The 26012-nt window shown below is 55.7% G+C and overlaps 8 protein-coding genes across 8 annotated transcripts; 4 read left to right on the top strand and 4 right to left on the bottom strand.

Moving 5' to 3' along the window:
* Nucleotides 1–903: 903 nt before the first annotated feature.
* Nucleotides 904–1391, top strand: CGCS363_v002949 (uncharacterized protein; the record flags this gene model as incomplete). Its single annotated transcript, XM_036634798.1, has 2 exons — nucleotides 904–966; nucleotides 1191–1391. The coding sequence occupies 2 exons, from the start codon at nucleotides 904–906 to the stop codon at nucleotides 1389–1391; spliced, it is 264 nt and encodes an 87-aa protein (XP_036500743.1).
* Nucleotides 1392–2856: 1465 nt separating this feature from the next.
* On the top strand, nucleotides 2857–6420 carry CGCS363_v002948 (DENN domain-containing protein; the record flags this gene model as incomplete). Its single annotated transcript, XM_036634797.1, has 3 exons — nucleotides 2857–3556; nucleotides 3638–5932; nucleotides 5984–6420. 3 exons carry the CDS (start codon nucleotides 2857–2859, stop codon nucleotides 6418–6420), a joined length of 3432 nt encoding a protein of 1143 aa, XP_036500744.1.
* Nucleotides 6421–7212: 792 nt separating this feature from the next.
* On the bottom strand, nucleotides 7213–8322 carry CGCS363_v002947 (putative vesicular-fusion protein sec17-like protein; the record flags this gene model as incomplete). The annotated part of the gene is made up of 4 exons (XM_036634796.1): nucleotides 7213–7627; nucleotides 7686–7992; nucleotides 8059–8182; nucleotides 8290–8322. The coding sequence occupies 4 exons, from the start codon at nucleotides 8320–8322 to the stop codon at nucleotides 7213–7215; spliced, it is 879 nt and encodes a 292-aa protein (XP_036500751.1).
* Nucleotides 8323–8855: 533 nt separating this feature from the next.
* CGCS363_v002946 (Glutamyl-tRNA(Gln) amidotransferase subunit F) lies at nucleotides 8856–9419 on the top strand (the record flags this gene model as incomplete). The annotated part of the gene is made up of 1 exon (XM_036634795.1): nucleotides 8856–9419. The coding sequence occupies one exon, from the start codon at nucleotides 8856–8858 to the stop codon at nucleotides 9417–9419; it is 564 nt and encodes a 187-aa protein (XP_036500752.1).
* Nucleotides 9420–9639: 220 nt separating this feature from the next.
* Nucleotides 9640–12255, bottom strand: CGCS363_v002945 (uncharacterized protein; the record flags this gene model as incomplete). The annotated part of the gene is made up of 3 exons (XM_036634794.1): nucleotides 9640–10355; nucleotides 10406–11254; nucleotides 11301–12255. The coding sequence occupies 3 exons, from the start codon at nucleotides 12253–12255 to the stop codon at nucleotides 9640–9642; spliced, it is 2520 nt and encodes an 839-aa protein (XP_036500749.1).
* Nucleotides 12256–14292: 2037 nt separating this feature from the next.
* POLI (DNA polymerase iota) lies at nucleotides 14293–16109 on the bottom strand (the record flags this gene model as incomplete). Its single annotated transcript, XM_036634793.1, has 3 exons — nucleotides 14293–15611; nucleotides 15668–15965; nucleotides 16050–16109. 3 exons carry the CDS (start codon nucleotides 16107–16109, stop codon nucleotides 14293–14295), a joined length of 1677 nt encoding a protein of 558 aa, XP_036500750.1.
* Nucleotides 16110–19390: 3281 nt separating this feature from the next.
* On the bottom strand, nucleotides 19391–20499 carry rhoA-0 (GTP-binding protein rhoA; the record flags this gene model as incomplete). The annotated part of the gene is made up of 5 exons (XM_036634792.1): nucleotides 19391–19549; nucleotides 19642–19776; nucleotides 19863–20060; nucleotides 20241–20268; nucleotides 20432–20499. 5 exons carry the CDS (start codon nucleotides 20497–20499, stop codon nucleotides 19391–19393), a joined length of 588 nt encoding a protein of 195 aa, XP_036500747.1.
* Nucleotides 20500–24805: 4306 nt separating this feature from the next.
* CGCS363_v002942 (54S ribosomal protein L40) lies at nucleotides 24806–26000 on the top strand (the record flags this gene model as incomplete). Its single annotated transcript, XM_036634791.1, has 2 exons — nucleotides 24806–25243; nucleotides 25296–26000. 2 exons carry the CDS (start codon nucleotides 24806–24808, stop codon nucleotides 25998–26000), a joined length of 1143 nt encoding a protein of 380 aa, XP_036500748.1.
* Between the last annotated feature and the right edge of the window lie 12 nt (nucleotides 26001–26012).

Raw genomic sequence — 26012 nt, 5'->3', positions numbered from 1 at the left:
GGGCAAGCCGGAGGAAGGAAGATGGTGTTGTGGAGCGCTCGCTCACGGCGGTTGCCAGTTGATCGACAGGCAAATGCCCGCGACCGTGTTAGTGGTCCAGGGGAAGCCGTCCAGGGACCTGATTGATTGTCGCTGTCCATTCTAGGGTCGTCGATGCCTACTGGGCACTTCCCTGGCACACTAATTCAGGGACCACAGGGGCCTTTTTCGGTGGCCTCGGGGTTAGGAGGTAGATGGTCTGTCTTTCGGTTCAGGAGAGCACATGGACACCACCAGTAATTTGGTAATACGCAAGTGTTGGTTGATAGATCCGGTGAGTGAACGAGAAGTTTCAATTCCATCTTCGAGAAGGGAAAAGATGGGCAGAGAGCACGAGCATCGAAAGCCAAGATTGCTGCGGACGGACGGGGACTGGCATGGCACGGAGCACACTCAATGACACGAAGCGAACCTCTTGATAGAAGAAGCCCCCGGGGATGGAGTGGGATGGGATGGACAGGCAGATGCCACTGACAGCGGAAAGCAACTATCTGACCGGTCCTGGGGGTCGGGGTCTGTCTGGTGAGGCCGTGGTACGCTGGCAGCAGCTGAAGCAAGTCCAAAGACACAGGGCAGAACTGAACAGAGGTCCGTCGCCGCCGCGAGACACGGCAACGGGAATCGAGAGACATCTAGCCATGGCGTCTTACTGCATATGCCATTTCTTCTTCCCTCCTTGTGAGATTCATATCTCGAAGAAGAAACTCGAACATGTCGCTATGAAACACGTCAGTTATCCGTCAGGCCGGTTCAACATCGTCTGAGGCATGTGTCCCCTATCCGAACAGACTAGCTCAGGGTTCTCGAGAGACACTGCTGGAAGATGGAATGACGAAGATGAGGCACCTCTGCATTCCAGCCGGAATGACGGCGGACAAACCGAGGACAGTCCCGCCAAAACAGCCCTACTGGCGGTATCACAGCACTGTAAGTAAGGCATCGGGCCACCTGTATCCGGACGGCGTATCGTTATGTGCTAGGCAATATGGACATCGTAAACAGGGGTAGACGTTGTGCAAGGTAGCTTAGGGGATGGATTCAAGTGTCGTGCTCAGGTGCACAGCATCGAAGGCGCCGCCAGACTCCAGCGACACTTTGAATCACCTTACTCTTTGAAAGTTGAGCTCGAATCGACGTCTCATCGGGCCCAGAGTTCGTCCTGTGGCCTGCAGCAGCTTTCTCCCACCTTCCCACATCGCTCTGTGGTCCCCGACGCCCCTTGGCCCGGCCGGTCGAACTGCTTTCCTCAGTTCTGGAGGCTGGCTCTGGAGGCTGGCTTCTTGCACTGCACTGCACTGTATTGCAACTGGCAACTCGAAGTCCGGGGCATCAGGAGCAGTGTCGACACTTGACAGTAAGGTAGGTACCGGGGGAGGTGTGAATGGCACCCAGTATCCGTACTCCGTACCTTGGGGTTAGGTAGGCAATGTGAATGTGAAAGGGAAAGGAGCCAGGTCCCGCTTCTCCCACACCACCACCACCCCCCTCCCCCCCTCTCCGAACCACACGCCACCTCCTCTAGGGCCTCCTGGGACCTCCACGCGTAGCGGCAACCACGAATGAAGGCGCCTGGTGCTTGGTGCTTGTCCCTTTTCACTCTCGCGTTGAGCCCGATCACCAAATTAGCTTCCCATTCTGTCCAAAGCCATCCCATGTTGTTGCTCGCCGTTTATTGTCCGTTGCGCTGCCGCTGCCGCTTCCTCGTTGTCCGTACCTGACCCTAAGAGAAGAGAAAACGACGCCTTGGGGGGACTGAAAAGAAAGATAGAAATCCAGAACTGCGCGTGGCTTGAAGACTGCCTGGCTGTTTTTGTTTTCCTCTCCTCCGTCCGCGTCTCTGTCGTTTTCTAGCCTTTCCTGTTGGTCCGCCTCACTCGCCAATCTCCTATCAGTCTGTTTCTTTCTTTTTTGGAGGCTCTGCGTCTGTTCTTCTGTCACCGCCGAAAAAAATAAAAAAATAAACCGAAAGGGACGGGAAAAAAGTTTGGGCCAGGCACAAGAGGAGAAAAAAAACAGCCTCGCCCTCCTCGCTCGCTGTTGCCCGTTATCTTTGACCGACCGAAACCCAACCAACCTAAACTTGATCTGTCGACCTGGCTGACGCCTCACCTCTCTTGTCACTTCCTCACAACACACTCGTCTTCCACAAAAACACCACCGCCAAACAATCAACACTCTCCCCCATACCTCCTCCACTCCTTTGGCGGCTTCTCCTTCTTGTTGTTAATTCGCTCTTGCGTTGCGACCTCCGACCATCCGGACGGTTTTTCTATTCTTCAATCTCCATCAACCGCCCGCCCGCCGTCTTCAACGTCCTTCACGCCGTCTCAGCACCCCTCCTCCCCCGATCCCGATTCGATCCATTACCTCCGGCTTCCCTGCTCGACTTGCCCCCTTTTGCTCCGCCGCTGGCCTGCTCGCTCTGTCGCTGTCGCTGTCGCTGGTCGTCGCATTTTTCCCTGGTTCGTGCGTTCACCGCCTTCTGTCTCCTCTCCCTCTTCTCCAGTCCTGGATGGAGACCTTCGGGCGTCCATAGCTAAACGAGCCGATTCCCTACAGTCATCGCCTGAGACTTTTTCTTAGAAACCTCCCGGATCCTGGCACCCCTGCACTGTCCTGTCCGCCCACCGCAGTACTACCCAACTACCCCCCAGTCCTTGACTGACCAGTCAACCGCCCAAGGGACCCCGAGACCCTCTCGCGATTAAAAGCCCGGGCCAGCCCCGTGCAAAGTAACGAGACGAGGGAAAAAATACACTCGCCGGCCAAACTTATCGCCCTATCGCCATAAGGCTGGTCACCAGCAAGTGACATGTCATGGACAGCTCCTCGACGCCGCTCGCCGACTACTTCTGGATCGCCGGCGTAGAGTCCATCTCCTACAATGACACTACCCCGCAGCCGCCCCAGTCCAACCTCGAGTCCACCATCGTCGAGGACAGCGAACAAGAGGACAGCGATAGCGATGTGAACGCCACTCCGAGCAAGCGCGTTGCCCGCCACTCGAGACAGAACTCGGGCGGCCGCGCCTCCAATGGCCGCTTCTCCATCCATACCCTCGACGAGGTTGACGGAAACACGAGGAGCAACCGAAGTAGCGCTACGATCCGACCCTCTCAGCTCAACCAGGTCGCTGCCAATGGCACCAGCAGCCCTCCGGGCACCGGTTTCAACGGCCTCAATGGCCTGAACGGACTGAATGGCCTCAACGGCGAAATCCCCCCATTCATGGAGGGTTTCGACTTTGATAAGGCCCTCCTTAAGTTCGCTGCCGAACGGGAGAATTTCCTCGAGGATTTGTCCTTCAGTGCTGGAGCCAAGGCGCAGGCCAGACCCATGGTGAACCCGAGAGCCGAGCGTATCAAGGCCGACGAGGGTGATATGAGCGGTCGAAGAAGCCCTCTCCGGAGTATCGAGAGGAGCATCAAGGGAAGCATCCGCCGCAAGATGAGTTTTAGGGACATGAACAGCATGCGCAAGCAACCCACCACACCGCGAGCGAGCACGCCAGGTGCCGGTACGATTCCCCGCCAAGGTCCATCCTCCTTTACTACGCAAGCCTCAAGTCCTCAACGGCCTACTAACACGTTGGAACCAGCTTCAATTAGGACTTCCAAGCGCTTGAGCAACTACAACTCTGTCATTCCTCCCCCGGAGCCCCTCAACACAGACCCAGACATGCATCCCCTCAAGAGGCGTTTCGAGCCCGTGTTGCTAGACAGGTACCCTGCCAAGGATGCAACCGACGAGGTCAGCCGTCGTGGAAAGTTTCCTGACTACGTCCCCATGTTTGCCTTCCCCAACGACATCCAGATCGTGTCTTCAGACGACCGACCCCGTTCCACCTGGCACGGTTTCACGATGACATCGGACGACAACTCCAAGATTTATGGTATCACCATCATTATCTGGACTGCGATAACATCTGAGGTTGCAGACGAGGTGGAGAAGCGATGCGAGCAGTGGCGCCAGAGTCACATGTCCAACGAGGAGCGGGAGTTGGCAGCCAGTCTTGGTGTGCGGCTCGCGGCTGAACGTGCGCATTTGTCACAGCTGCTCGCGAAGCTGCCGACGATTCCTTCCGGATCGTCAGCCCGTGATACTCTGGATGACCAAATCAGTGCTGTGGAGGAGAAGATCAGTCTCATGACAGAAATGTTGAGACCATTGCGTCACGGTGCTGCATCCAAGATTGACGGGTTGACTGCTGGCGAGAGCGGTCTCTGGGCCCCCAGAGCCTACGGCATCTTGGGCAGAGATGTCACAAGAATGTCGTTCTGGAAGGAGTGGTTGCGCGCCATTGTGGTGCCTATGACTGATGGAGCAATCCTGCGAGTCCCGCCAAGCTCTCCCAAGGTTGGCCGTTGGCAACCGCTGGAGCGCTACGTCGTCAACCTGTGCACTGAGGCGTTCAGCCCTTTGAGCTCTAAGACACAGGTTGAGCTCGGCGTGCGCGAATTGCGAATGTACTGTCGCAAGGAAGCTACGAACGAGATTCCTGGGGCAAGAACCATCGACATCTATGCCCTGTTTCGATGTCTTTCGATGGAGAATATTGTTGCCCTCTTCGAATACGCCATGTCCGAATCTCGCATCATCTTCATCTCTTCCCACACTGGCATGCTTCACCTGGCGTGCCATGCATTGGCGAATCTGTTGTATCCCCTTAAGTGGGCGAGCATCTTTATTCCCGTGCTTCCTGCGCGTCTTCTCTCCGCGCTAGACGCGCCCTGCCCCTACATTGTCGGCATCGAGAGACGCTACGAGAAGATTGAGTTGCCGGACGATGACTATGTGCTGGTGGACTTGGACATGGACACGATTGATGCGACCACCCAGCCTGTTCGCTTGCCCCGCCAGCACCGCCGCAAGCTTCTCTCGTTGCTTCATGTGGCCGCACCCCACCACATTCGGTATGGAGTGACCGTTGGTCCTCCGCCGTATGCCATGGAGTCATTCCCCTACGACGCCTTCTCTGCAGAGAACGATACGCTCTTCAACTCAAGCGTCAGCTCTAGCTCCCTTGGCAAGTGGGTTACACAGAACTCCTCGTCATTTGGCGAACCGGAACCGCCCAACTCCGTGCGCCCTCCCATCTTCAATGCTTTCTTGCATTCGAGGGGTGACCACGGCAAGTCCGACCGCCCTGATACGAGCAAGTCCGGTAAGACCAGTCCGCAGTCATCGGTTTCACCGGTTTCTATGAACTTCCCACCGATGCCGACCACCCCAGTCTCTCGGAGTGACTCTGGCTTCGCTCAGACCCTTAGAGAAAAGAAGTCTGGCCATTTCGACGAGAAGTCCCGCCGCAGCTCGTCTTTCGGCATGGACAAGCATCCGCCTCTCCACCGACCAAGCCTGCCGTTCCTGAACGGACACAACCCGAGCATGTCAGTCTCTGCCATCTCGGTTGACTCGCAGTCGTCGTACGGCGGATATGCTCCTTCGACCTACGCGCAGTCCACCATTGCGGCCTCCACCATCATGCCCAACATGTTGATCCAGCCTGTGAGGAACACTGAGACGACCATGTGGGTTGAAGGTCACTGCTTCAACTGGATTGCCCACGATTCATCGTCCACTTGTACTGTCTGCGATGAAAGATCTGAGGGTGACGGTATCTATAAGTGCTCTCATTGCGGTGGATTCGCCCACAGTCGCTGTCTGGGACACGTTTCGATCGTCTGCAGCGAAGCGTTCCATCCTGATCGCGTCCGAGCAGCTTTTGTACGTTGCCTCGCTAGCTTGCTGTACACGTACAGAAAGCATCTCGGACGCCCCTCCAGGGAACAGAAGAGCAACGGCCAGCTTTACGCCTTTGACATGGATGGTTACATCAAGAGTCTCCCGTACGACCAACAACCGTACGCTACCATGTTGCGGGAAACCCAAGGTATGTGTTTCGGCATCAAATTCGCGTTGCTTGTCACTAACGGCCTTTTAGCATTTAACGAGTTCATCCATGAGCGTGAGACTAACTCTGCTACCCACGCGTCCATTCGTCTATTTGACGAGATCATCATGGCCAAGAAGGCCAGAGGCCGTCCCACACTGACGTCTGGACTGTCCCGTCTGTCGACCATTCGCATGTCACATGGCGCATCGAGCAACGCTTCGGGTTTTGCTGCGCCTGCGAAGCTCAAGATCCCCACTTACCTGGGCGACACCTCTGACCACATGTGGCGAACTGCTTCGGTGCCAGTACCCAACGCCAAGTTTCCGGGCGAGTACCGGACCGTCGTCACTCGGATTCCCACCAAGCTAGACCCCGCCCTCATGAGGGAGCCGCGTGCTATTCAGGGTGTCCCGCGACCCGAGCAACGCAGAGGCGGCCTCCTGCGCAAGATGGTGCCTAGCATGGTGGGCAGCCCGCCAAAGTAAAGGGTCGGCGATGACGCAGGCCAGGCCACCACGCCGGTCACGATTTGACGACCAACTCACTTTCTGCTTCTGGAGCTGTACGATAGGGAGACTGTATGTTTAATAAATGACCGGAGGCAGAACTGTACAAAATTCACAAATGGCATAAGGGGGGAGTCCGGGGATAAAAGAGGCCAGGGGGTCTCACCAGAAGTTGTCCTTTTTTCAGTTTTTTTTTGCCGAGTCTTTGTTGCTTTTTCTCCAGTTGCGAGCAGGAATTTGGATTCCGAAGCCATTTCCGGATAATTGCATTGTTGTCGAGCAGGAAATTGCGATTGAGCAAGCAAATAGGTAGAGAGAAAGCATTGGTGAGCGGGAGGGATTTTTTGCAAGGTTGCCATTGCGGACGACGATCCTGACATGGTTGACTTTTTACACGCAATTAGACCCAAAAGACGAAACAATGAGAATACACACAAGACCTTCCAGGTCGACTGTACAGGATGTTACAATGCGTGGTGATAGATGGCCTCTCTCTGTGTGTGTATCAATGAGGATCGGTTGGATGTGGATTCTATTCAAACGAAAACTACCATGACGGCTCTTCTTGGGTGTCGTTGTTTGACCCTCCAGGGACCTGCTCACTGCATGAAGCGTTATTCACGCACATCATGCCTCACCCTCCGAACACATGTATCCGGAGCCTGTTGTACCTCCGCTCTCGACGTTCGATATAATAGCATTTGACCACCCTGCCAGCAACCCTTAACCCAAAAAAAAAAGAGAGTAACTCCCATTACAACAACAAACTTCTTAAGCAAACTCGTCTTCGGGCTCCTCGATGGTGTTCTTGACCCGGACAAGCATCGTCGTCTTCCACTTGTCGAGCTTGCTGACCTGATCGTACTGGAACAGCTTGTCGGTGAACTCCTCCTGGTTACCCGCCTCGACGGCCGCCAGCAGGTCGTTGAGGAGCATCGCCTCACGCTGCTGGGCGAAGCCGGGGTCCATGTCGGTGTACTTCTCGACGGCGCGGCGGGCGGCGACCATGTCGCCGGATGCCAGGTGGCAGATGCCGGCGCGGAGGAAGTAGTCCTTGACCGAGTACTTCATCAGGTTGTTGTTGATGGAGGCCGCCGCGACCTTTTCGTAGTTCTCGATGCCCTTGTAGTAGTCGCCCTCGAGGGACGCGACGTCTGCTACCTTGAGCCAGAGCTTGTTCGCGAGCCTGTTTCCGTTCAAGTCAGCAGCTTTCCTTCGCAGCGATCTAGGCGAAAGGGACTTACGCAGCAGCATTGTCTCCCTCGTACCACCCCGCAGCAGCCTCGTACGCCTCGAGAGCCCTCTTGGAATCACCCAGCTCCACCTCGAACAGCTCGCCCAGCGCCTCCTTGTGTCCCGCCGCGCGGCGGAAGTTGCCCTTGGCACAGTACTGGTTCACGGCGACATCGAGGCAGCGGACGGCGGCTTCGGGATCCTCCTTACGGTAGGCCTTGAAGGCGTCGACGAGGGTGTTGGCGGCGTCGTCGGGCTCCTTGAGGTTGTTGGTCTGGACCTGAGCCGCCTTCTCGAATGCTTGGCCGGCCTCGCGGTCTGGTCACACTCGTCAGTGCCGGTCCTTGGGTCGCAAAGCATACTGATGGGCGGGACAATACTGACTGAGCTTTTGCATCTTGAAGGCGTTCGCGGCCTGGATGTACAGATCCGCCGCATTCTGGTACTTCTCCTCGCGGCCGCCGAAGAAGCTGAAGCCGCCGCCGGCGCTCGACAGCGTCTTGTCTGCCTGCGTTTCTCTCCGTTAACGTCATGGCCCCAGTACTACTCGCCCACGGGCGGGTCATCGTCACTCTGGCGACGCCTTCCCGGGGGGGACGCATGCATCAAACGCACCTTCTGCAGCAGAGCCCGCGGGTCCTGAGCCATGATTGCGAAGGAAATCAACAATCTACGGCAATCGTACTGTCGATGGAAGAACTCTCGGAGGGATCGGAAGTCGGGGTTGGGTTCGGTTTAAATGGGGTGCGAGCGAGCCGGAAAGGACAGGTCGCAAGGGTGCAGAGACGGACGGTGTGTGATGTTGTTGCGTAAGGAGGTTTCGAGGTGTTGCGTGCGCTGGCATCAGCGTCAAGTGTTGTAGCAGCCGAACGACTCCCCCTCTGCCTTACCCGACCTGAACAGCACGTCTCGCCCACTCAGCGCAGCGAACTATGACGCGGGGCACTGTGGCTTAGAAAGACGCTATCAGTGGCTTGGTGGGGGGTTGCCTGGGGGTACCTACGCCAAGGTACTGGGTCGTTTGCATTGAGCACCGACTGAGCTCCAGATTAATTCTCCAGAGCCTCGAAGCTACTTTGACTTCATGCCATACGGTCCTTGACGAATTGCCACGTTTTCCCGCGAGCTACCCAAAAGACCACGTACAGCATCCGGAATCGATTCGTCAGACAAAGCACACGATGCGCTCCCTCTGCACGCGCTGCAGCGCCGTCCTCCGCCATCAGCGCGCATTCACCACATCCGCTGCCCGGCCCTCAGCGCAAAAGTCAATTCAACAAGTCCTCGCCCAGCCGACGTGGTCTGTTGCGTCTCTCTTGCCAAAGTCAGACGATGCGAAGTCAACAGCGGAGGAGCCAATCACGCGATCGAAACTGCATCATCTCCTGCGGCTTTCCGCCCTACCACTGCCTGAAACCGAAGCAGAGGAGGCAGCTATGCTCCGCACCCTACACTCACAGCTTCACTTCGTGCGGGATGTACAGAGTGTCGATACCTCAGGCGTAGAACCTCTGCGCTCGCTACGTGACGAGACGACCGAAGGCATAGCAGAAGCAACGATAGGACTGCAGCAATTATCGGAAGTCCTAGGAAAGGAGGTCCGCTTCGGCCACAAGAAACGACCAAAGAGGCAGCGTGGAAACAAGGTTGACACCAAAGGCGTCGAGGACTGGAACCCCTTGGAGACGGCGTCCAGGACGGCCGGCAAATACTTTGTCGTTCAAAGCAAGAAGGAGGAGTCATGATACCCACAATACAATATGCACGGTGAGAAGCGTTGATAGACAAATTTGCATTTCTCGTTTCTCGTGTTGTTACTACAGTATACGTCGTCGACTCCTCCTGTAACAAAGCTAACCTTATAATAAGGATGATGCCAATATCCACGCCTTTCCGCCCCTGTAACCATGCCATTTTTATAACGATGTCTCTACCGATCATCCCAGCTAAGATGCTTCCCGTAGCCTAATCCTGGATCTTCATCTTGCTCATTCTCGACTCGAGCTTGGCGTCGTTCTTGTGCTTGACCTCCTCCTGAATCTGGACTGCCTCCTTGTCCGGGTCGACATAGGTGGGCTTCTGGCTCTTGTCTCGGCCGTACTTCTCGTCCATGAGGTGGAGTGTCTCCTCGTCCCTCGCGATCTGGGCATAGTCGAGGTCCTCCCAGCCAATGTTCTTGAGAATGGTGCCAATCATGTATTGGTATCTCAGATGGCCGCTAACCATGTTGCTCACGTCGTAATTTTCGACACCGTCTGCGCCCTGAATCGGTTGCAGTCCTGCGACGCCGAACTGCAGATTGGATGTGCGGTATAAGAAACCAAGAATGTAGTCATTCTCCGAGTAGACGTTGACCAGTCTACCGGCGACGACGCTCTTCAGCGCAAGCCAAACGCGGCTCTCAGATGGAGCTGGCGTGCCAATCATGACGACTGACTCAATGAGGCCGAATTGTCGACGCTCAGCAAGGACCATCAAGCAGGTGTAGATAGCGCGGGCAGCCAGACTGTAGCCAATGAGGCTGACGGGTCTGTCGCCTTGGACCTTCCGGCTGATGGCTTCAGCCAATATCATGCCAACCTTCTCCGCTCGGACCATACCGACACTCCAGGGGTTGTCGATGACCTTGCTGACCTTGAGAAGGCCGATCGGCCACATGGCCGACATGAGACTGGCAAAGACTATAAAGGTCAGCATTTTATACTGGTTACTTGACGCGGGCAAGACTTACTAGTACGCGTGATGATTTCCTTCTTGGCAACACTCCAGGCGGTACTCTTGATGACGGTCTCGAGCGAGTTACCCATATTCATCAGGTTGGCGACCTCCCATCTGACGGCGTACACCTCGCCTTGGTGGCCGACGCAACGCCAGGGATTGACAACGTCTTCCTTCTGGGTCAGCCAGCCACTGAGGGCGAGAACGACACGGAGGCGTCGGTCCTTGGGCGGGATCTCCTTGGCGTCGCGATATTCATCCTTCATCTCACCATGCAGCGGCAGGAATGCGAAGTCGGCGACATCTTTGGCGTATTGGTCCATCATCTTGGATGTCTGACGTGCGCCGTAGATACCGAACAAGCTGCCGACGACAACACCACTGGAGGAGAGAGTTCCAAGCAGACCAGCTGCCGCCGTAGATCCCAATCCAACACCACCCATGACGGTGCCGATGCCAGCAGCAACCAATGGAGCAGCCAGACCGCCAGTCACGCCAATGATGGCAGCGCCCGCAGCTCCGGCGAGGCCGACCTTCCAGCGTCTAGTATTCTTGTTCTCTGCCGCCTTTTCCTCGACGACCTCCTCCGCATTTACCTCTGAGACGGTTTTGCCGAGACCACGAGCGACGCGGACCTCATCCTCCTGAAAAGTGCGGAGAGTCAGATGGAGCGAGGATGTGAGGCTCATCATGAAAACGCGGGAGAAGGCGGTGTACTGCTCCAGAGATAGCAAGAGCAAGAGAACCGTGTGAAGGACAAGCTTGCGACGCTCAACAGGAAGGGAAGACAGGGTTGTGGAAATCGGAGGGAATCGCCGCATGAGCCAGGGGTCGGTCTCAGGCTGACGGCTAGCTGGCGGGCCTGCAGCTGGTTAGTAAAGACTATGAAGTGAGGCATTCGAACTCACCTCCGGTCTTGACACTGAGGTTGCCGCCTCTACCGCGTCCGCGCGGCGTGCCACGACCTCCTTGCGGTGCACCACGATCACCGCGAGCGCCACGGGATCCGCGACCACCTCGACCACCACGGGCGGCGGGGGCCTCGGCAGCGTCAGGGTCTTTGACCGAAATGTCCTTGACGCGTAGCAAGACGTTGCCCTGCCACTTGGTAAAGACGACGAGACACTCCTTCTTGAGCTCCTGCAGCTGGGGCGTCATGGCCTCCTTTTCCTCCTTCTCGACAATCTCGTGGGCCTTAGCGTACGTCTTACCGGCACCGTCTCCGCCAGATGATGAGGTGGGATTCTCCTTGCCGGCGAGTTGGGGCTGTGGTTGGGGAGAGGGAGTGGGCTTGGAGCCTCTGCCCTTGAGCAGTGAAAGCGACAGCCATGAGTGCTGGGGGTTCTCGGTAGATGCCGGTGTGATGGGAGGGGAATGGAAGATGTTGCTGATTTGATCCTTCATGTTGTCCAAAACGTCAGAGACCAGCTTGATGATCTCGTTCTTCTCCTCGAGAGAGAAGACGCCGGTGAGGTCGGTTTGGGTGCGGCGGCGTTGGCCGTGGGGGCGTCGTGAGCCGCCCATGGTGTCTTCGTTGTCAGGGTCTTGTTCCCAGTTGCCGTCTTCTTCTTCCTCCCAGGAGCAAATAGAAGATGTGTCCAAGTGCTCCTCGTCAGAGTAAGTGTAGTTGTATTGGTCGTCGTCGTGGTCGTTGGACGAGTGTGGGTAAGTGTTGATGTTGTGATCAGGGTCAGATGGTTGCGAGGTGGCAGAAGTAGGAGGGGCATCTGTGTTTGTACTCCTGGGGTCGTTGTGCGATGGCATCGACGAAGCTGCCTCCTGCTTCTTTTGCACGGCAGGTGTGTCTGCCTCCCCTGTGGCAGGTACTGCCGGGGAAGGCGAAGCTGAGCGGGTGGTTTCCATATCGGGCGATTTCTCGAACGGTCCCTTCCTCAAGCAACTAATACGGTAGGCAACACCCAGAGGTGGGAAGGAGCGAGGACGGCACCTCACCTCGCCAACGATACCGCACAGGGGCTACAGGGCGAATGGAGGGACCGGTTCCAGATTACGATAGAGTACAGATGACTATAATTGGGAACCACAAGCTGAGGGTGGCGGTGACTTGAAATTGAGATACTGGACTTTCTCTGGCTGTTGGGGTGATTTCGTTTCAGGCCGTACCCATCACGAACGGGGTAGCAAACACTGGGCAGGACAGGAACAGGAACACGGGAAGGGAAACGTGCGAGCAACGAGTAACGGGGACAGGAGCTCTGTTTGTAGTTGCGGCTTCCCGTGCTGCGCTGCGTCGCTGAGACTAGTCCAGCGGCCCCTGACGTCAGCTGTCATGTTGCACGCAGACAGCATTTCTGGCGTACAGTACGCGGATACCGCATCAGTGCAGTGTCCAGGGTCGCTGACGCTGTTTCCGGGGTAGGTACCGATCTTATCGATAACCGCCCCCAGTGGTCTGTGGAGGTGACGCCGAGCGGGTCTTTCTGTGCGCTGTGCGTCGTCTGATTGGCGCCTACCGCCTGCAACGTCTCTCCCCGAGCCACCTTCCGCGGATGCTTGCAGGCGCTAATGCAAGGATGGGCCGCCCTTTTCTGGAAGCTCCAGCTCCCCCTAGCTTTACACTGGCAGGAATGGAGAGCTAGACCCGGTCGAGTGGTTGTGTCCCGTCCCGTTTGACACCGCCCCCCCGTTGTACCGCTGTCAACTCTATTTTTGTCGATATCGGTGTATTCAGATGAAGTCGGAAGCAACGCGATTCGGCCGTATCTGCTTCTTGTTCGTTGTGATATGCATATATCCTTCACCGGGAGGATAGACGGATACAGATCCCTGTCAAGTCTGTTTGTACCTTTGCCGCGTTCTAGAATCTGTCCGAGGTTGTGCTCGTCTTTGCGAGAAATATCTTTGCAGCAACGTCCTGAGCAATCAAGACAGTCGACAAGGTTTCTTTGTGATTAACAGGTAGGTAGTCAATGGCCATTGCTCAAGAATTATTTGCCATCAAAATGGGAAGGTAAGGCAGTCTGGCGTCAGTTAGGATAGACCAGGCCAAGAACGATTGTTCGGAGATTTCCTAGTGATGCTACGTAGTCACGAGATGACGAACGGTTCATATTATGGGAAATGACTGCCAATGATCTCATCAACAGAGTCGAAGCAAATGGAACTGAATATGCCCAGTATATTACAGCATATATACCAGCTGAAATACAGAGATCATGATTATCTCCCCAAGCCTGGGTTCCGAATCCAGGACCAGACTTCTTTCTTTCAATTTCCCCCGCCCTCTACGCGATGCCTACACTTATTTTTGTAGTCTTGAAAGACCAAAACGGTTCTCGTTTTGGGCCGCAAACTGACCAACAGCCTCGAACCTCAACGGCTTGCATCGACCTTGCCGCTCCAACCCGGAACGCCCCCCAAGGACCATAAAAACCTGATTGCCGGCATGATTCGCAAACGGACACGGACGAATCCATGCATCAGCTCCACCCGCTGCAAAACCGCACAGCATTCAACGTCGCAGAACCATGGCTCAAATCGTCGATCGCTTCTTCAACTGCCTCAGGAGGTACCGCCGTCTGCTCGGGAGACGACATCAACAGCAACACAACGAGGATGCGACCAAAGACAACTCGATCGAAATGGCAGACCTCGAACCTGCAGACGATATCCCGCTAATCACCGTCCACGACCCTGACAATAGAACTCTCAGCATAAGATCCGCAGATCTTGTAAGCAAACCCCCGTCGATGAGACCTATGAAAAGTAATAGAGCCAAGTGCCCGAAGTGTCTGACTGTGCCCAAACAAAGGTAAGGACCGGAAAATAAGACTCTCGCCATCAACGCCAAGTCCGCGCTCAATGACACATGTTAGGCCAGGAGCAAGACGAAACAAGTTGCGATGAGTACAGGATTATAATACGCTTTCTGTTGCGGCATTAGTCCCCCAGGTCATGATACCGAGCATGGGCAGCCAGGGCAAAAGGGGGTATGCAATGTCCGCATAAAGGACACCGTGCCGTCTCCTCGTCATCTTCCCATGAGTCTCCGGTCCCGAAATCCATCAACTCCGCCTCCTCGAATTCATCGTCTGAAACAGGCTGCTCGTCTTCGACGATTGCGGTATCGATCCTCCACTGCCGCAGCACGTCGTCCTGCCGCTTGAACATGACGGAGATGTCCCGCCCAACACCAGGGCCGGCCTCGCTTCCGCTGGCAGCCATATTAGCGACACAGACATTCATGAGTTGCAAGTTCCACTTGTGATTCGCAGGGTGGAATTTCTTCATCGTCGGGAGGAGGATTTCGGTTACGAGTCGCTCAGCGATGGACTCTGGGGTATCTTTGAGGTTGAAGATGAAGTTGGGGAGGGGCTGAGAGCGAGATATGCGTTGAAAGTTGGGCGCCACGTCGGTTGGCCAGGATCGAATGGAAAGACGGAGCGTTTTCGGGTGGGCGATCCATCGCTGGCCTCCTGGATCTAGAGAGGAGTCGTCCGTCAACAAGTCTGTCCGCATCCGTCTCACAAGAGATGCGGAAATCTTCCGTAGCTCGTTCTCAATCTGCACCATGTTCTCCAAACCCTTGAAAGTGTCTTCAATGCTGATTTGAGACGGGATGTCGCTGGCGTCCTTCACCTCGGTGTCGTCAACGCCGTGCAAGAGCCCCCATACCCGTTCCCCGACACCGCGTTCCGAGCCAGGTCCGCCAAGCAGCTTCTCCAAAAAGTCCGGTGCCGTGTCGGGATGAAGTCGAACGTCGCGTACCTTCAACGGCGACGTCTCCCTGTCCGCGTCGTCCGGACCAGGTTGCGTCGAGAGATAATGTGATTCCAGCATCCGCGACGTCCTGAACCCGATTCCCGGCACCTTTCTGACCGAGTGCGCGTCCATGAAATCCTCGATTACAGAGTCCGTAAGGGACATCAAAGTCGTCTGGTTTCGCGGCTTGTGAACGCTTCCCGCCAGCTTGCTCAGCAGCTTATTTGTCGACACTCCCACCGACGCGGTGAAACCAAAATCCTCCTCTAGCTTCAACCGCAGGTGGTAAGCCAGATGGCTTGCTAGGAGAAGCCGCACATACTTCGGGTCGTCGAGATCTCCTGTCTCGGGGACAGGTCCGTAGACACACCCAGCAACACTAGTCAAGTCACAGACGAACCCCTTTTCAGGATCCTGCCTCGACAAATGGAAGAACGACTCCGACAGAGATACTCTGTTTAGACAAAACATGTTGTACTGGATGATGTCCGTAACATCTGCAGTCGTCAGCAAAAAAACACCCTTGCACCGGACAAAGAGGCAACACACCCACCCATGAAGACCTCGTCAAACCCCAACCTCTCCACCTTGCCACACCACGAGAAGCCTCTGAGGAACGCAAAGAGCGTCTTGCTCATGTCTCGGAATGGCGTCAGATCTTCGCCCTCGATGATGACAAGATCGGGACATATCTTCTTGGCGTCCGTGATGAACATGAGCTTCTTCACGCCCCGCCGGCGGGCGACGTAGTTGCACGTCGCGAGGATGTTCTTCTGCTTCACGCCCAGCGGCAGGGCCTTCAGCTTCGGATCCCGGTTCTCTAGCACCGATGCGTAAAAGCAGTCGTAGTCCTGGCGCCGGCGTTAGCAGTGAAATAGGGCATGGCTGGTATCTTGACTAAATGAGGTCCGTGAACGACTTCAGAGCAGACATACAAAGTGGAGAATGATTCGGTCATCCTTCCTCCTCGGCGCCCTTTTCCTGGGCAATTCCATCGTGATGTTCAATCTTCTTCATCAAAAGAAGACAAGAATTGATGAGTCAGTAGATGAACCCTCCCCATCGCCAGCCCATGCGGCGTTGCTCCGTGTGTCGTCAACGGCACTGCCTTCCGGGATGGGATGGGATGTAGCGGGCGGAAAGGCAACTGGACCCGCGCGAAACGGTCGCTTATCTTTCGCACCGAGTCACCCGACCGACAGGCCACGCCGGCGACCGCTTCCGAAGGACAAGGAATACCTAATGTGTAAGGTAGGTAGGTAGGTACCTCGGGTTACCATTTAAGCCAGTAACTGCAAGGCTTACGCAGGCCACGCTACTTTGGCACCGGACGTCGTTGCTACGCAATTCAAAGGATGAACCTTCCTGAGTGGGGGGTAAATCCGCAGCAAGAGCAGTTTATTCCTCCGAAAGCGAGACGGCGCCGAGGAGCGGGTTTCTTCGCCGCAGAAGATATCCATTCCCTCTCCACCAACCACTCCCGGCGCATCGTTCTGCGTTCTGCGCGTCGTTTCCGCGCATCCTGCAAAGCGCTCTTTCCAGCCAAAAAGGGCCCTTATCGTCCACATGTCGCCATCTGTTTCACAGCTCGCCTTACTTTGCCATACCTCACCTCTAAGAACGTGACCATCTGTCTCTGATACTGCACTTACTGCAACCTCCAGTCCGACGCAAACCATACGCCATCTGAATCTGCCTGCTTTCTGGTGCTGCTGCCCGCCGCCTGAACTTCACGCTACCGCATCACACCAACACACCAACCCACGTCCCGCCCGCTCACCACACTTTCATCCCTCGCTCGCTTGCCCTCTCCAAGGCCCATCCCGAACGTACCACAACTACCCAAGACCGCCGCGAAAGTCGAACCGCACTGAGGGGCGTGAAGTCAAACCTCCCACGTAGCCACGCAGTAGCCCACCACCTAACCAACTAAACCACCTGGTTCCCCCCCTCCAGCCAACGAGAAGCCCTCCATCTCGCATGACGGTTCCTTACCCAGCCCGTCCGTAAGCTCATCATGCTCCCATGCCATTGCCTGTTGCCCACACCCCCAAACCCACACCCTCCACTCTGAGAGACACTTTCACAAGGAGGGTCAGTTCTACAGCGCGTAGTGTGTGTAGTCTATGCCATAGTTCTGCGTTGGTCACAGGCATGCAAAAAATAACGCCAACCAGCCCACGGCCGCCTCGTGCGGCGATGGAGCAAAAGTAGGCGAGAGACGAGAAGGAGAGGAGGGGGTCAAGGACTAGAATAAAAAGAACCCCGCTTTCCGTCTACTTCACATTCCCAAGTTCGCACCCTCTCTCCCTCTCTCTCTTCCACACTCAAACCGCCTCACACCACCAAGAACAACTCCAGTCCGTCTCGTAAGAAAAGACATCCAAACTACCCACTACACAACCGCAAACATGCAGCCTCTCACCAACGCCCACACCTCCGCCTGCCCCAAGTGCGGCGCCCAAACTGCCTCGTCCTCCAAGACCTGCTCATCCTGCGGAGCTGTAAGCCTCCCCTCTCTCACACGCCTTCCCTCACGTTGCCTCACCCAGCCGCGTTCAGCCTGTCCCTCAGCTCTCCCTTCCTCCCAACTCCCGTCTGACTCCATCTCACTAACAACTCACCCTCCTCAGACCTGCCCCGCCTAAGGCAGCATCATCATATCAACACACCCAACCATATCACCTGACTTGGGAGGAGCTGAAGATGAAATGACTGGAACGTATGGACGAAGGCGCATGGGACGATGAGAAACGCAAAGTTGAACAACCCCTCACATTCTTTCAGAAATGACTTGATGTTATTCGACGCACGGGCAGAGGAGAGCACGACGGATTAGGAACGGGATTCGCTCTTCTGAAACGATCAAACTCTAGCTTATCTCAATGGTAGCTCTCACCTCAATAGCCAGCCAACCAACCAGAGAGACAGAGAGAGTGAGAGAAAGAGGGAAAGGCAGGGACTGAGAGACGATAGGCATAAGACAGTCCGTCGCCTTCACCAGCCCTCCCCGGCAACCTTGACCTCTCACATGAGGAGAAACCAAATCAAATGAAATACCCCCAAACTCATCCATGAGGCATCTGTCCGGCCTCAAAAGATCCCAAGTCGCGTGTGATGGTGTTTCCTGCTTGCTGCCCACGGAACAGGGCCGTCCCCTTTACCAAGAGGCGGGGCATCGTAATCAACGTGACACCGCCGTCTAACCTTGCAACCACGGCTACCCCAAGAAAGCCCCAAGTCTCTACTTTCCCTTACCGGCACTCGCTGCCCTATCTTTAGAACGACGACCGTCATGTGGTTATAGATCGGGACATCAAGTACACCAAACTCTAAACAACGGGCTCCCTTTCCAATAACGTCTGCGACTATCTTGCTTGTTGCTTGGGTTACCTTACACGGTCCATCGCGACTCCGCGTTCTGGAAGTGATGGTGCCTGACAAACCCCGTGTTTTCATCCCATCTTTGAGGATCCCTGACACGTGAGTATGACGGCTATGACGGAATCGTGGCCCATGGACGCGGACGAATCACTTTTTGGTCGAGCTGGAAGTTGAGCGGAGGACGCCATGTCACTAACAGGGAATACCACGAGTGAGTTATCAAAGACCTGGATTGAGAGAATCGACAAGAGAGAAGAAGAAGCGGCCCAAAAACAACATGTCCATCTCCGCCATCTAAAGCTGCGAGGCGTCAAAAGAGAAAAACACGACAAGATTTATGATGTAGCCGGGCTTCGTCGCGACACTTCGGCTTAGACACACCATTCCCACAGCTTAAAATTCAACCATTGCCATTCCGCCGTTCCCAAAGTTACCAAACGACTCACTGTTCATATCGTCACCTGGCAGCCGGCGGTGACGCCAGCCACTGGGCCCTTTCCTCCCCATTGACCAAAGAGAGAAGAGCCAACCCGCGGTTGAACTCGGCCTCCCTCGCAGCTTCTTATCGGAGTCATGGCTAGCTGTTGCTTCTCCCAGTCACCGTTCGGCAGGGAAAGAAAATAGATTCAGTAAAAGAACCCCGAAGAACCAGACACGGTGACACGCCGACCAATGTGCCAGGTTTGTTATGAGACACAATGATTGAGCAAAACTCCAAATTCCGAGAACCTATGCAGGCAGATATTGCCCCCGCCTTCCAGACCGCCACCACAAACCCTTTCTCATCCGAAGAATTGGGAAAAGACAATGGTGACCGGGAACTTGATGATTACAAATGGGGGTGAGGTCGAAGAGGGAGAAAGGGTTTTGGGATGTTCGCCCAGAGGGGTATTTAGAGAACCATGCACTTGTGCTTCTTGCCGCTGCTCCGGCTGCGGGAAAGCAGAGCAGCGCGGGTAGCGTGCTCGAACACCTCGCGGACACCCTCGTTCGTCTTGGCCGAGCACTCGAGGTACTTGTAGGCGCCAATCTTCTTGCGGACCTCCTCACCCTGTAGAGATGATTAGCATGTTTCGATGGATATGTTGGGAGTTGGCCGGCGTAGAGATGCCTGAGGCGAACTGAACGGGCGGATAAGCTTACCTCCTCAGGAGAGACGGGCTTTTGGCTGGTCTTGCGCAGCTCTTCAATCGTCTTGGAGTCGTAGCGGAGATCCTTCTTGCAGCCGACGAGAATGATAGGAAGGCCCTGGCAGAAGTGCAGAACCTCGGAGATCCACTACAGGAAGAGGAGCACGTGTTAGCGATAATTGCTTATCGGGACGCGACCCGTGTATTGGTAGACAAGGGGTGAAAAAATCGTACCTTCTCCTGAACGTTGTCCAGGGAGTCGGGAGAGTCGACGGCGAAGCAAATCAAAATGACGTGGGAGTCGGGGTAAGAAAGGGGGCGAAGACGGTCGTAATCCTCCTGGCCAGCCGTATCCCAAAGGGCCAGCTCAACGTGCTTGCCATCAACCTCGACATCGGCGACGTAGTTCTCGAAGACGGTGGGGACGTAGACCTGAATTAGTTGTCAGAAAATTTCGGGATCGGAAATGGATTGATGAAAGGCGGGTGCTGCATCGCTTGGCGAAGTCGTGCTGGTTGAAGCGGTGATGGAACGACGCTGCATCTCGGCCAGGTCTTGTCGGGGAAACAGGAGGCGGAAGCCGCGTCGGCTGTCGTGAGGAGATGATCTTACCTCGGGGAAGGTGCCCTTAGAGAAGACACTACTTGATGTCAGCGCGATGATGATCAGAGTGGATGCAAAAAGGAGAGGTGCATCGTTTTGGAGTTTCCCGTCGGCGATGCGACGATGATTGATGATGCTCGCTGGGGCCTCGCGAAAGGCGGCGAGAGGGAGAGACAGAGGCTGGAGGGAAGGACACTCACATCAACAAGCAGGTTTTACCGCAGGCACCGTCGCCGACGATGACGAGCTTTCGGCGGATCTCAGCCATGATGTCTGTTGTTTATATGTGAGAGAGTGGACGTTGGAGGTCGGATTGAGTTGGAGGCGGTTGGGAGGTTGAGCTTGTCGGCGGAGAAGATGGAGAAGGAAGAGCTGCGTCGGAAGGGGGAATCTGAAGGTGGAAGAGAATGGGATGGGTAGAAGTAAGGTAAGGCGTGGTAGTAACGGGTGGAGTTCACTTGACGACGACGTGCAAGCAGTGCAGCAGGGCAGGCGCAGGCACAACAGGCAGGCTTGTGTGTTGGGGAAGGGGGGGGGGGGCGTGTCAGAAGAGGGACTGGAGGGAAAAGAAGGCAGAGCAGATGGGACGGGGGAGAGAGACCAGCAGAGCAGAGCAGAGACAGAGAGCGAGAGAAGGATTGTGAGTGAGGGCGAGGCGGCGGGAGCAGCAGTGGCCAGTGCCAGTACGATGGAAGTGCCAGCAGTCAGCGACAGCAGCAGCAGCAGCAGCAGCAACAACAGCGGCGCCGGGGAGGGAGACAAAGATGCGGGTGGGATTAGGGGGAGGCCTAAGGTAACAATCCAGGGTGCAGGCGCAGGCTTAGGTAGTGCTAATGAAGGAACAGCTGGGCTGGTAAGGCAGGTACCTACCCAGGTATGTAGTAGGTCAGTAGGTAGGCAAGGGAAGGAAGGTACGGCAACCGCAGGCAAGGCAGGCAGGCAGCGGTCGGTACCGGGCCCCGTAGTGCAGATGCAGGCAGATGCAGCAGGCGGCGAAGTGGTCTGGGCTTCTTGTCTTTTTCTTTTTCTGATGGTTTCTTAGAGACGGGAGACTTGACCACTCGCTCACCCTTTATGCGGTCGGATTGATTTATGATGAAGCTGGAAGCAAATAACAGAGAGATACTTCGTAGCCAGTTGATCAGCTGGACAAATGTAAAGTATCTTAAATCCGTTCTGCGTAATGCGCAGCAACAGACCAGGAAAGCAAAGGTGCGGAGCGGAGCCTGCTGTGCTGATAGCGTGGTCCCTGGTGTTAGGTCGATGCAGACGGGATGCAGCGACGCTGTAGACGGTGTGTACCGGGCTGTGCTGTGCGTATTTGGCAATTAGTGGTGTGGCCTTCTCAGCTGAAATAACCAGCGACGGTAACAGTGACGGGACTGAGTTCAAATGAACTCACTTTGACTGGCTGTGCCGGCCAGTGACTGGACTTCACACCTCAGGACCGACTGACGGGGCTGGCCGGCCGGTTGAGTGTGATGAGGGAGCCGGGCTGGGTGTCCTTGGTTTTTTTTTTTTTCCCCAGGTAGTAGTTTTTTTTTCTTCCTGCTTACGACAAGAGGTATACTTTTGCTGCGATAACCATACAATCAGTACTTTCGTTGCCCCGGTTGGCAGGTGAGTGCGCGCGTGTCCTTATTATTAAGGTAGGGAGTCGGGAAGGCGGTGTCCTGAGGCAGCCAAACAAGGCGAATTGAAATGCGACTTGGATGGAAGGGGCCGTTACGGATACAGGGGGCGGGGTGGCTTCTGGGGGTTCCCTCACCTCTCAATTGGGTGGCAACTTGCACTAGAGAGCCCCTGTCTTGCTGGCCTTGTGGGAATCTCGTCCACTAAGCGACACCCGATATGCACAATGACGGCCTGCCTTTGGATGCCCGTTCTGAAGAGGAAGAGAGTGAGAGATGTTATTACAGGCCTGGAGCTTTTGCTGTCGTTTGAAGATTATGTCCGCAAAACGCGTTTTTGTTGTTGATCCAGTCTGGAGGAAAAGGAGAGACGGGCTTGCGTCAGAAGCCGCGGTGGTGCGATAAGACGGCCAGGGACCTGCTGCTGGTCGTGATCTCCAAGCTCGGGTCTGGATCTCCAAGGCAGGGCAAGTGTCAATGATGGTCGGAGCTGTTGTGACTGGCAATTCGGATAGTGGGCCTCCAATGAAGAGAAACAGTGACGAACAAAGCACCTTTAAATGCCGAGCTGACCTTGGTCTCTGGTCTCAGATGTACCCAAGTATCGCAGGCCTTCATCTTCCAACGGATCTTCCTCGGCCATCGCCCCGTCTGTCCTATTCCTTTGATTTGATCAAGGTCCTTCACTGTCAATCCTCCAGGCACAGACACGATACACCGGCCCAGGACTGACTGACGACTAACATATCCAAGCAAGAATCCCGACGGTAAGGTACGGACAACACAAGAACCCCGTATCATTCGCCGGGATCATGACGCGAGGTCCTTTGTCGTCCTATGCCTCGACGTCGACCCCTTTTGCGCTGATGTTCGTCCAGGTCAGTGTCGCCTCTGCTGAAGCATATGCCGCAGAGTGCATCTCGGGGAACCGGCCAAGATCGCTGCCTTCAGGGTCCAAGCTTGGGCTGAAACCAGATGTACGGGGGCTCAGTCAGATTATCATTCATGGCCGCCATGAGAGTCAAGGACGAACAGTCATCAGTTAGGACCGTCAAGCAAACGTTCGACAACAGCAGCAACAGCCCCAGCCGCAGCTTCAGCCCGGAAACTAACACTGCTTCCTGAGGGAGTCTAGCTCGTCTGACCAGAGACCTACTAGCCTGATCTCACTTCCTTCCAGACGAGGCGAAGCCATTGGGACGTTCGTACGTCGACCTAGCCGGCAACTCGTGTTTTTCCATTGCCATGCTTCACGTATCTGCGATCAATACTTAACCAAGTCACCGCCAAGTCATCATGGCGAGCGGCGATACGCTGCCCCAGACAATTCTGTGGCCTCGTTTGCCTGCAGACCCCTCCAGCTAGAGATGGAGAGAAAAGCCTTAGCTTGCACAAGCTCCAAGCTACGCTGGTATGCTCCAGCCATTCGTGCATATGCACCCACATGAAGGGACGTGGAGGTCCAGGAGGAGAGGTCATCGGGACCGTATCTGCTACCTTCTGCACAGATAAAGCCGGTACGTATCGTTCGAATGACGCCTTGCTGAATGCTCCTGGCGCCGTCACGCACTGAGGCGGTAAAAGTCCTGGATCTAGGACTCAATCCCTGCCAACTGGCAGCTGTGCCACACGCCCGTACCTTAAACTTTCCAGGGACTGTGCGCCGACTGGAGACTGATAGACTGCTGCGCTGCGCGTTTGTGACTGACGTACCACTGACCGCGACTTTGAATATCAAGGGCCGCTGGGAGCAAACCAATATCGTCCGAGAATGCCGTCGCCTGTTAAACTGTGCAACAGCGACAGCACTACCTGCCGGCCTTCTTTTTCAATGTACCTACGGAATTTGTTTGGAGTCGTCGTCGTCTTCTCTTTCACAGGGAGCAGCCGTACCGGTTTGAGGCTGGGAATCGACAACAGCAAAAGATGGTGTGTACATGTCTCGCCCTTGAGCCGCTTCACATACGGTCTTCACCAGCTGGCAAGGGGCACTGCATCGACCGGCACCTTGGTGTCAATTCCTTGCCATACGAACCATGTCCTCTGACAATCTCAGCGTTTGATAATGGGATCACCGAGTAAAGATGCCCGATAAATCCGAGGTGCCCATTTCGAGGCCCATTTCGAGTCAACAAATGGAAGCGATCACGAGTTGCCATCGGCACGACTAGACAACGTTCCGACTTAACAAACCGCCCACTATCTTTCTTGTTGCCGACTAGCCTTTCCCATGACTATTCTTGGTTTGTTCTTGAGGGATCATCGTAGATCCTGCATGATGGCCCCGTCAACCTGGATAGCCATGAGATGCTTTCAACGAACTCATGCGGCATCAACCACGGAAATTGCAAGACGAGGACACATTCAAAAGAGTTCAATTCGTACCTCATCTCTTGTGAGAGCCGGGTCGAAACATGTCGAGTCCCCGTTGAAGTAGCCTCCGGAGCGAGCACCGACGAACACGCGCGCTGGGATAGAATCCCACCCAGCCAAGTGTTGGAGCGGGTACTTACCGCCATCTCCCCTGGGCCGGGGGATTGGGGGGTGTCGCCAATTCGTCCATCAACCCATCCTTGACACCGAGCAAATGGGACAGTGACAACCTTGGAAAGCGGAGTCAAACCTAGCTGGGCACCTCAGAAGACTGATCCGGAGCATCGGCGCTACCATTTATCCGTGAACAGCCCCGTTTCCAGCGTGGCCCCGGTCCGGCGCCAGCTGCAGGGGTCCTGGAAGCTACCGGCCCGTCTGAAATTTCCAAATCACCAATTCGAGGGTCGTCGATAGCACCACCACGGCCGCCGCTCTTCGAACGCCCCCAGCGATCACCGCCAAAGCGCCCAGGGACCTCGATGAATTTGGCGGCATCATCTTGAACCGAACTACGAGACCTTCGAGAGTCTAATAGGCGGCGGGCCCCGACCGCCCCCCTCCTCGCCCACGATGCAGAAACTAATTAAGCGCACGAGACAGGCCGAAAAGGTCTTCGCGAAAAAGATGAAGAAGCGCCAGGGCTACGAGATAACCGATCAGAGGCAGCAGCGCTTCAGGGAACAGCGCCAGCAACTGGACGAGCTCAACGACGATATCAGGACCTCCCGCCTCATCCGCCAGGAGAAATGGAGTATGGGCACCATGGCCCCGCGCCGCGACCTCTTACCCGAATGGGGCGCTTCGGAGGTCAATCGCAACAGTCGCCAGACCAGTCTCAAATTCAGCGAGATCGAAAACCGGTGCAGTTGGGCCGGGGGTGTCAACCAACTCTGCCTCAAACCCAAGGACCGCGTCGTCCTCCTCGACGGCCCCGAGAAGGGCAAGATTGATCGCATCGAGAGCATTGACAAGTCGACGGGTACCGTAATGCTGGAGACCATTGCCAAGGTACGGCAGATGCCCTTTTATGGGACGAAGCAGAGAAGCTAACATCCACCAGATGACCATCGCCGTCTCCGAGAACTTCCAAAAAGCCATAGATGCGCCCCCCACGCAAAACGCTCCGTTAGCCGTTCCCATCTCGTCCATCCGCCTCGTCCACCCAATCAAAGATCCCATAACTGGCTCGACCGGCGACGTAATCATCCGCCAACTCCGTAGCTACAAACCCCGCAAGTTGCCGAACGGGACATTCTACTTCCAGCGCCAGATTCCGGGCTACAACATGATTATCCCCTGGCCCGAGGCAGATGAACCCAACCGTGAGGAGTACCCAGTCGATACTAAGAGCGATAAAGTCAGTGAAGAGACCTTCGTTCCAACCCTCCTCCGCACGCCGATGCCGGAAACTGTCATCGACGAGCTGCGCAACAAGTACTCGAAATTCCGCACCCGCCACGAGGAAGACTACATCCTCAAGAAGGAGGTCGAGGAGATGCAGAAGAAGGCGAGCAAGAGGCTGACACCGGACGCCGCCGCCACCATCCGCACGCCGCTGCAGGAATTCAACACCCAGCAGCGTCTGGCCCGCCGTGCTCGCGGACAACCCGAGCTGACGGAGGATATGCTCGAGAAGATTGGCGAGGTTATTGCGAAGAACAAGGCGAGAACATTGAACGCCGCCGGCATGTCCGAGGTTGCGCCAGTCCCGGAAGCCGCCGTCCCGGAAACACCCACGGCGGAGAGCCATCCGCCGCCTCAATAAGGGGAATGCCAC

Source organism: Colletotrichum siamense, assembly GCF_013390195.1.
Source record: "Colletotrichum siamense strain Cg363 chromosome Unknown KSG_Cg363_contig02, whole genome shotgun sequence".
Classification (NCBI taxonomy): Eukaryota; Fungi; Ascomycota; class Sordariomycetes; order Glomerellales; family Glomerellaceae; genus Colletotrichum; species Colletotrichum siamense.
Note: the sequence above shows the minus strand (reverse complement) of the source record. Positions and strands in the feature narration are given on the sequence as shown.